This window comes from Sphaerodactylus townsendi, linkage group LG06, assembly GCF_021028975.2.
Source record: "Sphaerodactylus townsendi isolate TG3544 linkage group LG06, MPM_Stown_v2.3, whole genome shotgun sequence".
NCBI classification, from domain to species: domain Eukaryota; kingdom Metazoa; phylum Chordata; class Lepidosauria; order Squamata; family Sphaerodactylidae; genus Sphaerodactylus; species Sphaerodactylus townsendi.
Window position 1 is genome coordinate 13,375,371 of NC_059430.1, and position 14,662 is coordinate 13,390,032.

General features: G+C 41.1%; 1 protein-coding gene across 2 annotated transcripts in view; it reads right to left on the reverse strand.

Moving 5' to 3' along the window:
• Positions 1-1,430: 1,430 nt before the first annotated feature.
• Positions 1,431-14,662, reverse strand: part of ETNK1 (ethanolamine kinase 1) — a 40,716-nt gene continuing 27,484 nt past the window's right edge. Inside the window, exons 5-9 of one of the 2 annotated variants that reach the window (XR_007244765.1) lie at positions 12,091-12,174; positions 10,647-10,807; positions 8,524-8,597; positions 3,318-7,264; positions 1,431-3,285 (exon numbers count right to left, since the gene is read on the reverse strand). Coding sequence is in view for 1 of the 2 variants with exons in the window: in XM_048499534.1 (XP_048355491.1) it covers positions 7,192-7,264; positions 8,524-8,597; positions 10,647-10,807; positions 12,091-12,174 (392 nt within the window). In the remaining variant the exon portion in view is untranslated. Of the gene's footprint in view, positions 7,265-8,523; positions 8,598-10,646; positions 10,808-12,090; positions 12,175-14,662 lie in introns of both variants that reach the window. The other variant, XM_048499534.1, reaches the window with a different exon arrangement.

The following is a 14,662-nucleotide window of genomic DNA, read 5'->3' on the forward strand; positions in this document are numbered from 1 at the left end:
ATGTTGGGAGGGACTGATGGGAATTGTAGTTCACGAACATCTGGAGGGCCACAAGTTTGACACCCCTGGTCTAAGTCTTCAGTGCAGAATTCTTTTCGCCCTTAGCACCAGCAGGGGGCTCTCCCTGCATCATCTGTGATGAGCCACCGTGGTGTAGTGGTTAAGAGCAGGTGCACTCTAATCTGGAGAAGCCAATTTGATTCCCCGCTCTGCCACCCCCAAACCATCACATGATTCAGGGAGGCACACTCCCCTTTCCTCTAGTTCCTACTTGTCACTGAATGCTCTGAAAAAGCTATAAACCAAAATGGCAGGAAGTGATGCGTTTCTGCACTAAAAACCCAGATGAGCTCAGTTACAGTAAGTGCCTCCAGGTTTTCTCAGTGCCGTCCCACTCTGGAGATTTTAGTTAGCCACTTACAGTAGGAAGTGGGGATCTCTCTTACTGGAATAGAGAATGGAGAACATCTTTCCCCACACCAGCATCTTCTCTCACCAGTAGGGTGATGGCATAGTGTCTGATGAAGGTATCCCCAGCGGACCATGTAGTTGATGTCCACAAGTGGCACACTCCTGTGGAAAACAGCTGGAACTCCTTGGGCCCTGGCTGAATGAGGTTCAATCGGTAAGGGGCACTATTTTCCTGCTGTTCAGTAAGATTCCTTAATTGCCTTCACCATCCACCTGGAGATGGTTTGTGAGAAGTCTACCTTGTCCCTCTTTGGGTCAAAACTGTGAACAAAAAAGGACTTTGTATTGTTAAAGGCTTTCATGGCCGGATTCAACTGGTTCTGGTGGGTTTTCCAGGCTGTGTGGCCGTGGTCTGGTAGATCTTGTTCCTAACGTTTCGCCTGCATCTGCGACTGGCATCTTCAGAGGTATATCACAGAGTGAAGTCTGTTGCACACTGTGTCTAGTGAGAAGGGAATGTTTAGTGGGGTATATATTGTCCATGTCCCAGGGTGGGGAACCAATCGGTAAATGTTTGGGTGGAACTTGCTATGCAAAGGTGTGGTTGAGTGCATTGTATTGCGGGTGGGGTTATCTGTGAATTTACATTTGTAGTCGCATTTACATTCCCTGCAGCAGCGGCAGTATTGATGAATGCAAATCCTGTGTCTGGGTGGAGTCCATTGTCCATGAACTTAGCATGCCCTTGGCCTTTGATTCTGGTATTTCAAAGTACTGGTAGCCAAGCTTTGCTAACTCTCCGAGTCTGTTCTTGTTGAAGTTGTCTTGGTGCTTGTGAATGTCAATGGCCGCCCTGTGCAGTCTGACATAGTAACCTTCCAAATTGTCCAGAATTTCAGTGTTTTGAAATATAATGTTATGTCCAGTTTTGTATAGGACATGTTCTGCTACTGTAGATTTTTCAGGATTGTTTCATGGGTCCATGAATTCAAAAACCAAAACATGGGACACAGTCGTGGTGCAGTTAGAAACTGTCTTTATTGTTACAACCAATTTTGAATTATTTACATAATATAAATCTCTTTGCAAGATACATTCCTTCATTGAAATCAATGGTAAAAGGGCCTCGTTACATAGCTTCAACAATGCTTAGCTTCAAAAGAAATACATTTCACTCCAATACAAGCCAATGAACAGAATGCAACGGTTTAATTCCATTCGTAACAGACAGGAGGGGTCACCTCCCCTCGCTCTTTCCTTAGACAGGCAAACCCATTTTATTCACAGGACAAGATTGGACTTGACAGACACAGGCTAGAATGTTTCATGGGACGAACATCACGGGAGGTACTGCTAAGTGAGGTGCTGCCAGACAAAGGTGGGCCTCGGGCCTCAAGAAAACCCTTCAGTGCTGAGTTTTAATCACCTGAGGTGACAATGCTGAGACGATTCACAAGTGATGCAGTTATGGTCTAGCTGCCCATTAAAGAATATTCCAGAAGGGTTAAGATAATGGGTTGTATCCAATGATCTGTCAGCAGAAGACTGGATGCCGATTTTGTGCCCCTTCCGGCTGTCAGTATTAATCCCAGGATAGTTATATTTTGTGACCCTGGGACACATCTGGGTTAACAGCCAAGTGGGCCAGGGGTCTGGGGACAAGAATGTGAACGCAGAGCTGCCCTCCTGAAAGAAGGGGGTACTCTTTCTCCCTGACCTTTATGGCTGCGGGAGAGGGTGTCACCGGCCTGGTATGCACTGGGAATCAGCTCTCTCCGGGCCAAATTACCTCATGGAAGCAGGGGCAGGTGGCAAACATCCATGCTTCTTCTGGTGATCCCACTAGATCCAAACCACTTTACACACCCTATAAAAAGTGAGGTCTGGACAGTAGCAAAGATTTGTGGACAATACCCCAACAGGGATTTGTCCCTTATATACAATTCTCACAGTTTAGCTAGTGTGGATTGTGCTTTTTCTTCTCTTCAGCATTCCCCCCACAATTCTCTAAAGGCTGGTAAGTATTCGCCTTTACTATCATGTTCTACAGCAGTTTACACTTTTGTGTTCTACAACTCGTTTTAAGTGCTCATTTAACTTCACGTGCAGCTTGCAAACTAGGTCACAAACTTTGTTTTTAATGAGTTTCATTTTCGTTCATTAATTTCCACTTTTTTAGGTGGAGAGCAGGACTAAGCTGCCCAAGATCATCCAAGGACTTTAAGTCTGGCGCCAACTCTAAGACAACTGAATGACAAGTTGTCAAAATTGCAGATTCACACGCAAATCCTCTAACCTTCAGTTCTTCGGTCCTTACTCTGGGCACATATTCATTCATGTCTGTAGATTGACTGGCTCAGACTGGAGTGGCCATGTCTTGGACTGAATTCTAAGGATTTTAAAATACAATTTCCTGATGCTGTTTTTGTGAAATTACGAACGGGGTGTCACTGAATGACAGTAGCATCACTTCTTGGTAGTTACAAAATAAGTGTGAACATATATTCTTGGTTAGTGTAGGCAAAGAGAATACTTTGGTAATTTGTCACTATGCTAGCCTGTATGCTGTGATTTACTAAAACCTTTCTAAAAGTGCAGTATCAACTTGCCCTGTCAACAGCATGCACAACCGAATCTCATTTTTAACCTCTTTTTTTCCCATTTCAGAAATCTGAATCCCACAAAGATTTACTTGGTCATGCTACATCTGGCTGCTACGTGTGATTGTACCACCTCTGAGTTTTCTTATGCAAGTTCTGCAGTTGAATGCATTTTCAATCCGAATCAGGACAAACGCAGAAGAGTACACTACAAGCTCCCTGCAAAAAACATATACTGGGTAAATTAGGAATAGATAGGGTTTTAACTAAGATACTTTCCAAAAAAACTGGGGAAAATTCAGAGACGGATCATTCTAAAATTTCCGCTGTCAAAAGGGGAAAGGCGGAAGCCAACCCTGAATGCAGCCCCAATCCTAACGGTGAAAGATCCCTATGGAAACCAGCAACATTTTTTCAGAAAGTTAATGCGATGTGGTGGCTGTAAAACTAGATTTTTTTAAAAACTGCTAATGCCTAATATTCAGCAGACTTAAAGAAAGTTATCTTGGCAACACTTCCTCTCGTTTGCTTGACCGTAATTTCACTCCAAATGCAGGCCAGAACCACCGATCGGTTCATGTGATATTAGTTATGCCCATTTTAAAAACACCAAAACAATTTAAGGTCGTTCCTGTGTCTCACTTCACAAGGGCCTATGCTATCATGAAAGGAACACGCACAAGCTTTTCTTCAGTAAAAGCTACCTATCCATGCACTGACAAACCACAACATTTTTAGAAATACAGCTGGCCTCTCAAATGGGAAAATACTTCTCCCTCCAATTAGCCAACCTGTCGCTTGAAAGCTGATTATTATATTAACTCACTCATTTTCGAAATGATTACTTCCTCTGAAGTAGATGTGCTAACAGGAACGCAGACACTACAGGCACAATGAAAAGTATGTTATGAAAGCAAACATGTGGATTCCCAGGTACTGTAGCTTATTGTTCCCCCAAAAGCAGTTCCCCCTTGAACGTGTTCAATTCAACAAAAGAGATCAACACATAAAGAGCTACTTTTTTTTTTTACATCAAAGTTTCTACAAAAGGAGAGTAACAATGAAATACATAAGTTCATAAATGCAAGATACCGTACAATTCACACTAATTTACAAATGGTTATTTACACTATTGTATATACACAGTCAGACCTGGTTACCATGAGTCAGTTAGTTCAGCCTTCTGCAAAATTTAGGTGGAGAAACCCAGGCCAGAGTTCAAAGAAATACCAAAATAAAAATAAAAATCCATTACCGTTACCTACGATGCTTGAATGTCTTCTCGATCAATCAGGCATGGATTAACCTGGTCTGATTGCCAAAGCATGATGGGAAACATTTTACACATTTCTGCTTTACGAAAGCAACTAGGCCACTACGGTGTGTAGGCTGATGGTACACAGGGATGAATGCCATTGTTAATAACCTCTTTGCACTTTCGGTACATTTTGTTACAGTGTCATTGGTGACGGCATTCAGAACCTGCGGCTTCAAAGTAAAGGCAAGAGTCACTTGTTGGCATGTAAAAGCTAGGATTTTGTGAGGTTTGTCTCTAAAGCACGGGTTTTCTAAAGGTCTGGTTTTCTGACAAGGCCACTTCAAGAGCACAGAAGGGGAGAAAAAATGACCACTGTTTAGAAAATAAGGTTAAATTCGTTCCTGATCTAAAAATTGAGCTGGCTGCAGGCATCAGTCTTCAACAAGAGCAAAGACGGTGTTCATTCTGCAAATGACTTGGAACGGTAGCAGTTACATATAGAATGTGAGCAAAGAAGTACAAAGCTGAGATGCAGCCATTAGGAGACTATGCAGAAAAGTCATCCTCAGTCGCCCGCATCAAATTTTTTGTTGCTGTTCCAAGGTTCAGGTTAAACTCAGTCTGGCCACAGAAGTAGAGGCCTTCTCTCTCCCTCCAGTGAAATGAAATGGATGAATTGTCTTTCAGCACCAGCAACTAAGCCTCCTGAGAGATGTGCTCTGATTAGGGAAATGAGGATGGTGTTCCAATCTCAGGAAAAAAAATATCCACTTAAGACAGCAGCCATTAAGCCAACATGGCTTAAAACCTAGAGGCATCTGGAAGAACAAGATTCAATCTTCCAGTGTGCAAGCAAGATGGAGTTTTCAAACAATATTCCAGACCTCAATTCAAGTACTGTGTAACCAAGGTATTTGCCGGGGGTTTGAAAATTAAAGTCTTTTATAGTGCAACTCCATAACAACTAAGTGTCTCAACAAACTAAAAGATGGTGTTAAAACAATGGTGCTAGAATGCATGGTGGCCAAGTCAGACTATGACAAAAGAATTCAATTTTCCCAGAAGCAAACCTTTCCAGTTTTGATATCTTCTAGAGCTCTAGCAACATCTTTGAGGGACCCAAGGTTGCTTTTGATCCTGTAACTTAGCTGGTTCAAGAAGCTGCCAATCTTAAGAAAAAGTAAGCACTTAAAAATTTACACATCTGTTAGTACCTACCTATGCTGACTTACTAAGGTGTTAATACTAGGCTGTTACTATTAAAATCATATTTGAAGACTGCAGCCTGCTTTATAGAAATCAGTCCCACTGCTAACGGGACGAACCCAGAGCAGGGTGTTTGAAGATTGTGACTGTAGAAATGAACACTATAAAACACACCTCAGAACTAGCATTAAATCTGAGACTGCTTTTGTAAATAAGCCAAAGACTATCCAGTGATCTTTGGGATGAGCTTTTTCATCCATGCTAATTGCTTTATGCATTGTTAAACAAGCCAGAGGTCATTTTTTTAGGCAAAGTTTATTTTACAGAGTGCTATAAAATAATTCTGAATAAATATTCTTGCTGAGTCTGTGCAACAGGCTCCCCATAATATCTCTGTTTAAGGTATATCTGGGTTTACACATACTGCGCATGAACACAGACTCTGTACATGTGGGCACTTGAGTGACCAAAGTGAAAAGTTTCAGATCAGGAGTTGACTGTGTGACTACTCAACTCCATGCAGTTGACTCCTCCTTCTCCAATTTAAAGCCTTCCCCCCCGCCCCGCCCTCGCACACACACTAAGTAAACACCTGTTTCACATTTTAAAAAAAATTCATACAGTTCTTGGTAGGACAGCTCTTGAAAAACAAGAAAAGAAAACCGTGTCTATGTTCAAATTCTCATTCTTCAAATGCCATCTATCTCAGGAATGAACTTTTAATATTTAAGCTTTGAGCTAACAATAGAAATATGAGCTTGTAACTTTTCTGCAGACTAAAAAAGCAGAAGTATGAAAGAGTAGAAACCCAAGAAGAACTGATCGTTAAGTATCTGACACCGATTGCTCTGAATATTACAAGATTGCTCAACTGACCATCCTGTTGGATTTTTCCACTGTACCTTAGGAACATGCCTATTCCCTGGACTATATGCCAAAGCTCTCAATGAATTTTCAACCATCTTTTAAGGTATGGAACACAATGACACTCTGGGATAGCGGTCACGTAAAACTTACATTTGAAGTTAAAAGTTTCCTACAGCTGTAAAAGCACGTACAAGAACTGAGTGTGGGAGAGGATGTTTTCCCGAAACAAGCAGGTCTTTGCAACAGTTTTGATTTGTATGTTAAGCAAGAGAGATTCTGAATTATATTTCACAGTACTTAGGTAGAGCTTGGAGGTAACATTTTGAAAATAGCTCTGTCCCAACTGTGCAGCTCTGATCAGTCGGCATTAGTGACTTGCACGTCAAGCCAAACTGACTTATTCAGGTATAAATCTCTGTTTTCAGTTTAAAAACATTTATACTGACCATGTTTTTCATAAGTTAATGTCACTACAACGCAAGATGAGAAAGTCCTCCGTCACAGTTTCATAGCCTACACCCCAACCCTTGAAAAGAACTGGTGGAAAGCAGCAATGGAATGTTAAATTCATAATAAATAATGCACATATCACATTAAAAATTACGAGAAAGTATTAAATTTGCTCTCCCTATGTTTTATAAACCTAATGTTTCTATTCCTTCTACAACAGCGGTAAGATCTTCATTTTAGGTTTAACATTAAAAGATTGTTTAGAGGCATCAATTAAAAGCAAAAACCACCATAGGAACATTACAAAACTAACAAATGTTTAGCTTTATCCATTATCTGTACTCAGACAAAAGACATAAGGAATCTTGTTCCGATATAGATAACTGAAGTTCTTAGTTGTTACTCAGGGAGTTTTAACGTTATGACTTCATTCTTCATTTTGAAGTACTGATTGAAGCGTACAATTGCGTACCTATTCGAAGAAATAAAGAAATCATGTCTTTAACATTTTTATAGCAAATTCAGTCTTTTCCCCTGTAACAGCTTTTTTGCAATTAACTGCATTTTTAAGCTTTTCCTGCCATCTAGTGGTACATTAATTTGTTGCACATATTAAAAACAGATTCATTTGCAAGGAACGGGTATTGTAAATAGGCAAAAATTTTAAAGACAGATCAGTGGAGAGAAACTAGGCTGATACAGTGTAGTGTACTTCCCAAGATACTTCACCTAGTCAAAGGCAAAACTCTTTAAATTAGTAGTAATAACATTACCATTAATACTAATGAGAAAGTATAGCATATTTCTGATGTTCACAGTATATCATGTAACTCAATATATCTCATAATGTGGACCCATCTGTGAATATTTGAATCCAGAGAGTGAGGTCATAGACAGATGAGATGGCTCTTTCTGCAACCTTGAGAAAAGCCTCCACAGGAAAAAAAAATACAGAAATCTTTTCAAAAACTATGGGAGTTAAAACCCACCAAAATGATAAACTGAGCACCAGTAGCTTTAAGAAACAGATTCCTTAACAATATTACAAACTTTGGAGCTTTGGTTTCTGTCAGGAAAGGGCAGGGGCTTTTCCAGGGCTGTTCTAGCCTTGGAGGAAGGACTTATTAGGTTCAGTCCCACCAGCAATGACCTTGCTACCATGTAACTTGCACGACTCACACAGGACAAGCTGCTTGCTGCAGTCCAACATCCTATGAAAACCAGCACACTGTAGTAGTTAGCTTCAGGCTAAGATCTCGGAGACCCTTCCAAATAAGGGCAGCATGGCCAGGGGAGGGAAAGAGAAGAGAAAGAGAAGAGAAAGAGGAGGAAAAAGATGAGGAGCCCCTGGGGGGAAAAAACCAAGAAACAATTTTCCTGGGGCTCCCCTCCATTCTTTCAATGGAAAAATTAGGAAGCACTGAAAAAACTCTTATGAAACGCTCCCTTTTAGAATTACTGAAGTGCTTCTGAAGACAAGGTTTTAGTCACTCAAATTGGGCAGCACAAAAAAATCTGAGGTCCTTTTCCCATTTTTCTGTATTCCAATCAATGAGTCAGGTAAATGGTAAGTGGCTAATCAACACAGACAGATTTAAGCAGTATTTCAGAAACTGAGAGAAAACAAGTACTTCGGGCAACAACTTTCTGACAGCGCACGTGTCCAATACAGAATCAGTATTGGAACCAGAAGTTTATGGGCAGAAAGAGAGTCATGGATGGTACACTTACCCTAAAAAATCAAATTCAATGGTGGAGTATTTTGCTTGAATCAGGGCCCATAATCCCCAGAAGAAGTGAGAGGCCTGCAGTTAAAAAGGAGAATTGACAAAAAGTCATTTAAGAACGAAGGTCACAGTACCAAGAAAGTCTAGAACAGGAGTCTGCAACCTGTGGCTCTCCAGATGTTCATGGACTACAATTCCCAACAGCCCCCTGCCAGCATGGCCAATTCCATGAACATCTGGAGCCGCAGTTTGCAGACCCCTGGTCTAGAATAAGAGCTGCATCCAGACCAAACTGGCAGATACTACCAATTCTCTCTTCCAACGGCTAACCCCCTTGCCATCTTTCATTGACCCCTGTCCCTCAGGAGCAATTTGATTTTTGATCAGTGAGCTACAGTGGCATAAGGAGAGGCAGGAATGTTCCATTCTGCTGTTGGGGAATTTAGTTTGAATGTATAAATGTACTGGCCATTCTGAAACTAGTATGCACGGCAAGATAAACTCCCAAATCTTTTACTGTTATTACCTTCTTTAGTGCTATTTTGAATAATACTTTTTTATAGGGTAGGGTACTGTAACGGAACAAATGTTTATGGAACCAATGGAGAAGTACCTCAAATGGTACTACTGAGCAGATGTGTTAGTATTTAAAATATTTCAAAATCCTGAGCCCATTTTACCTCTCATCCACTTCACAAGGCTGCCTGCGAACATATGCTCCTTGTCAAGTGGAAGTTTAGGATGTTATCACTTAACACAAGTTTGAAACTTGCAAAGTATCTGTTTGTGGCCACCCATGCTGCAAGTGACCCCGATTATTTAACATTTCCTAGGTAAAATGTCAGACTAGAAAGGTAAATTGCTTCCTGAACGGCTTACGTAACCTTAGCTTTTATTCTGTGGAGTCTTAAAATGGGTCTGGAATCCTTTCAAAGCAAAACCATACTAATGTCTTCCTCTTCTACAAAGGATGGGCTTGTGTTTAGTGCTATGCTTCACATTTGTTCCTGTTTCTTCTGATGTAATCTCCTACATAATGATGTTTAGTAAACACTGAAGATCTATTTCTGGCCGTTTGCTCGTGTGTGGCCTGCAATTTGGATGGGCCAGCCTGAAACCATTCACACCATTCCATTCCCTGAAGCACAAACGCTGGCATGGTTCAGACAATGCCACAGCCAAATGGCAAACCAGTTGCCTCAAAAATGCCAACTAAAATGAAGTGGCTATATATAACTTGAAGGCTTTCTCAAACAAAATACTCTGGTTCTACGGTCAAGGCTCCCCCCCCCCCCAAAGATGTACAGTCCCATCCCACACAGCAAAACCTCTGGAATTTAATCAAGAACAGCTGCTTTTGCTCACATGAAACTTTAGGCCGAGCAGCCCAAAGAAAGGCAATTCTCTTGCCTAGGAAGATGTGGCTCGGCTGTGTTGAGATATCACGAGACACAAACCCCACTTCAGCTAGAGAATGCGCCAGGTTGTGTCGGTGTCAATGTCTCTCACCACATGCCCCGTTACTTCTGTCTGTGTACCATTTTGCTAGATTCTCTAACTTTGTTTTCTATAAGTTTGGGAAGGAAAACATAAACCTTTCCATTCACTTAACTCTCCTCCTCTGAGAAATCAGGAGGGAAGGTATGGTAAAAGGTGGCGTGTGAATTGCCTTTGAAGGTAAAAGTGTTGTATGCACAGCGATTTCTACTGGACACATTGGCTGGAGCTGTTCCCTACAGAAGTCATCACAAGCAAAAGGGTTGTCCAGGGAAGAGTACCACCAACCATTAATGCAGCTGGAGGAGCTAGATTTCTTCTGTTTCTGTTCACACACAGAAGACTAAGATGGCCACTGGTCCTGAATTCTGTGATTTCTGCATTCAGATGTCATAACAAACCAGTTAACAAACCAGGTTCAGAATCTTCACTTAACATCCACCATCACTCATCTGTTGGGCTGCCCACATTCAGACATTGCACCAACTTAGTTAAATCAATGTTGCTTTAAGCATGGCTCTACTTTGTGTGGTCAGGATCCAGTTCCAGGACCTGCACTTGAGAACTTTTAAAGATGTGTGCTTCAAGAACAAACTTGTAGTGGGCATGCCAAGAACTTTCTAAACCTACCAGTGCAAACTGGTTGACTTGAACATACAGCACCTCCACCTCTTTCTCGGTGACATTGGTTCCAAACCCTTTATACTCCTTGTAGGCTTCCAGGTAAGCTCTCAGCCACTGCTCCTGAAGTTTTCTGCTTGGATAGAGGCTATAGTCTACCTCACTCACACCTTAAAAAAGAAAGAATTAATGACAAGAAAGCTCAATGTTCCAGCAGGTGAGACCTCAGATGGCAAACCAAGGTGGGTAACATACAGAAAAATGCACAAATGTTTTAATATCCTAATGCCCACAGAGACCTGCCACTTCCAAATAATGTGTACACATGCAATTTCTTTGCCACACACCACTGTTCATATGAAGTTCTGCCTTTTTCCACTTATGACATTTATCAATACATTTTGGAAGAATATAGGATATATAAACAAGGACAAAATACAAAAACGTCATAACCAAGGACAACTCCTCCCCAAGAGATCACAACAGGTCCCTCAATTTGCACTCTAACCCTTCCACCTCGGGTTGTCAACTTCCAGGTGAATCATGGCGTTTTCACAAAATTACAACTGGCCTCCAGACTTCAGGAATAAATTTTTTCTGGACAAAAGGGCAACTTCAAAATCTACAGTGACTTAAATCCATCCCCACCCCCCACCCCCCTCCAAAGGGCACTGTTCTCCATATATCCAGGAACTTCAAAGGCTGGGGTAAACAACCAGACCCCCACCTTGGCCTCTTCTCACCATCTAGAATTCTTCTCTGGAATCTAGAGGATTCAACATCCAGGACAATGAAGACTCAGCAGTTTAAACACCACCATGGACCCAAATGGGACAGTTACCTCCACATATACCAAAGAAGGGGAAAGGGAGAGGCAAACAAGCAGTGCACAAACACCATTCCTGATCAGAAAAAGTCAGAATGAACTTTGGTCAGGTAGGGCTGCCAGTCTCTGGGGTGGGGGGCAGAGCTCTTCTGAAATTACTACTGTTCTCCAGACTACAGAGATCTGCTCTCCTGAGAAAAGGGTAGCTTCAGAGGGTATACAGTATGGCTCCACATACCAGGTTTCATACCCTGCTCTGCCACCTGAGCTGTGGAGGCTTATCCGGAGAATTCAGATTAGCCTGTGCGCTCCCACAGACACTAGTTGGGTGACCTTGGGCTAGTCACAGTTCTTCTGAGCTCTCTTGGCCCCACCTACCTCACAAGGTGTTTGTTGTGAGGGGGGAAGGGAAAGGAGTTTGTAAACCGCTTTGAGTCTCCTTACAGGAGAGAATGGGGGGATATAAATCCAATTCTTCTTCTTCCTTCCACAGACCCTACCTCCAGATCTCCAGGAATATCCCAACCAGGAACTGGCAACCCTAGGCCAGCCCAATACTGACCTCCATCTTCTTAATGAAGAGCTTTAGACGAGACTTACGTAAGGAAACAATGTGAAGCAAACTACCTGCAAATTCATTGAAGTGATTTCCAATGTCGTAAGCCAAGTAATTGTATCCAGAATACTCATAGTCAATGAACTGAACATCACCTACATGAGACACAAAAAATAAATAGTGTCAGAATAAGTGTAGGAGAAACAAATACCCCACATCTTCAGAGTGTCTTGCCAGTGTTCCAGCTTTCTGTGCTTATTTGCATGCACTGAAGACATTCCAAGATCATTTAAATATACACATATAAAATAAATGAGCTTCTTTAATAAAGGTATAAGCTCTTATACATGTTCAATTTATAGAGCTTAAGATCATAAGCATCCAACTGTATTTTGTACCGTGGGGGGTGGCAGTTGTTTTTACTCTCATTAAGGCTGGCGCTGACACATTTTTAAATATGATCAGCCTAGCATTCTTAGAGGGGAAGGTGTGTTTTTATCAACACAGTAGCAGTGGTTTTGCATGAGAGAATGGGTGCACTACGTATTTTTCTGTAGCGATTTCCTCCTTCCCAAGGAATGGACTTAGTGAAAAGATTATCTTGCTTATGTTGCAGCACACTCATTCCCCCAGACAAAAAAGTGCTCTCGTACTAAAAGCACTGAGTAGCCCATGATGTGTACTCTTCAGAGACCATGCAATACTCCTATTAGTCTTTCCTCAAGTATTCGTGTTCTTCAGATTTGGACTAAAAATCTGAAACACAGCACAATTGCTACAGTTTAAAAGCAACACTGGGATTGCTAAGTTTATCGAAAGTCTGACCCTCAAGTTTCTGCATTTGTGGACTTGAATGGAAGCATGACTTTGATGACTGGTTAGTGAAACATCATCAATGTGATTGTTTCAGTGTGAGTTTCAGAATTAAGTGTCCCACAGCAAGTATGTATTGTCAGGACCCACAAGGAGTGTCCATACCACGGAATTTAAAAGGCATTTGGAACCCAGGCTATTATAATTCGGGGGGGGGGGGATTAGAGAATTTTCAGCATTGGCCCCAAGCTACAACTTTCCAGGATATTCTGGGCAGGGACAACAATGATGGTTGTTTCGATTTATGCAATAGTTTGGAAAGGTAGCAATGATGTATCTTGGAAACTTTTAGAATGAATTTGAAAGGATGGAAAATTTAAATTTCACAAAGCTTCCTCAGCAAGGATCTTACAACAAGCTAGAGATTAATTTACACCCTACATGCAAATAATGAAATCAGTTCCTGCAGCTATTAAATGATGCCGGTTCACCACTTCCTAACCCAATTATCTTCTAAAGTAATTTTATAAAAGGCGTTATCAATTGAAAAAAAATCACAGCCTAACTTGGATTAATAGAGCTAACTTTAAGAGAAGCCCATTCATATAGTCCTTTAAAACAGGTAAGCGATGGCAGATAAAAGGTTTGCTGGTACCGAGCATAAGACAGATATTTAACATAAACATACTTCTGCACCCAAGTTTTACCTCGGGATACAAGTCTGCAGTGCCATTAATCACCACTGAGTAACCCTTGCTTTTATTCAAATGCTAATTTCCAGTTACAATTAACAGCATTACAAAATTTAAAAAAAAATGAAGCTAAGATACAGATGAGGCTGTTACCAGGCTCCGTGCTCTCCTAGGGGGAGGTGCATGCGAACAAGTGATGCGATAAACCTCCAGTCAGTGCCTTTAAGTAGCACGGTGCACGCCGCCAGTTGGCAGCAACAATGGCATACCTAATCTGTAGCAGATGAAGAAAATTTGGCAAACTCATATTTCATAAGACACAAAACTTTAACGAGAAAAGTTCTGCATTTCACCGGTCTTCCTCTTCCAGACTAACGTTACAGTGGAACTCAGCCTTAAATTTAAGTTTTGCAAGAAATGCAAGGGTTCAAGATGCACAGGTCCCTTTGATTTTGTACCTCAATGAAACATGTACACAAATGTAAATTTTTGTTTGTCATAACATTCTTCACTTATTTCTATTTATACCAAGGAGAAATCCCTTATGAAATTCACTGACAAAGATTAGTTTAGAAAGGGGAGCCACTTTTTACACACAAAGCTACATTTTTAGTCTTTTCCATGCTGTCTTCTTCCAACTCCAGTTTTAGCTCAGTGGAAAATATGCTTGAAAATAACACAATGCCTATAATTTCTATCGAACAGTGACTTTACTGCTTAGCTGCCCAATCATAAATTGCTTTAAGTGACGAAAAACTAATTAAGGAAGAAAGACAACAGGTGGGACAACAGGGGAATACCAGAAAATATAGAGAATAGAAATATATGCAGGTTTGCACCCAAGAATGCTATCGAAACATGCTACATTACTCTGGAGGAAGGCAATCTGAACACAAGAGGCAAGTATTTACGGTTACTGAGTTTACTGTTACTTCTTACATGTCTAAAATTGACAACTTAAACAGAAAACATGTCAGTGCTATTCTGCATGCTGTTTTTTTTAGAAATTATATATCACAATTATAGCTGTGTTACATAAGGTACTGCTGCTTAATTTAATATCCTAAATGGAGGTAGTATGCATTAGTAAAAGCACAAAGGGGCACTTTCTACTGGCACAGTGTGTATGTCTGGCTCA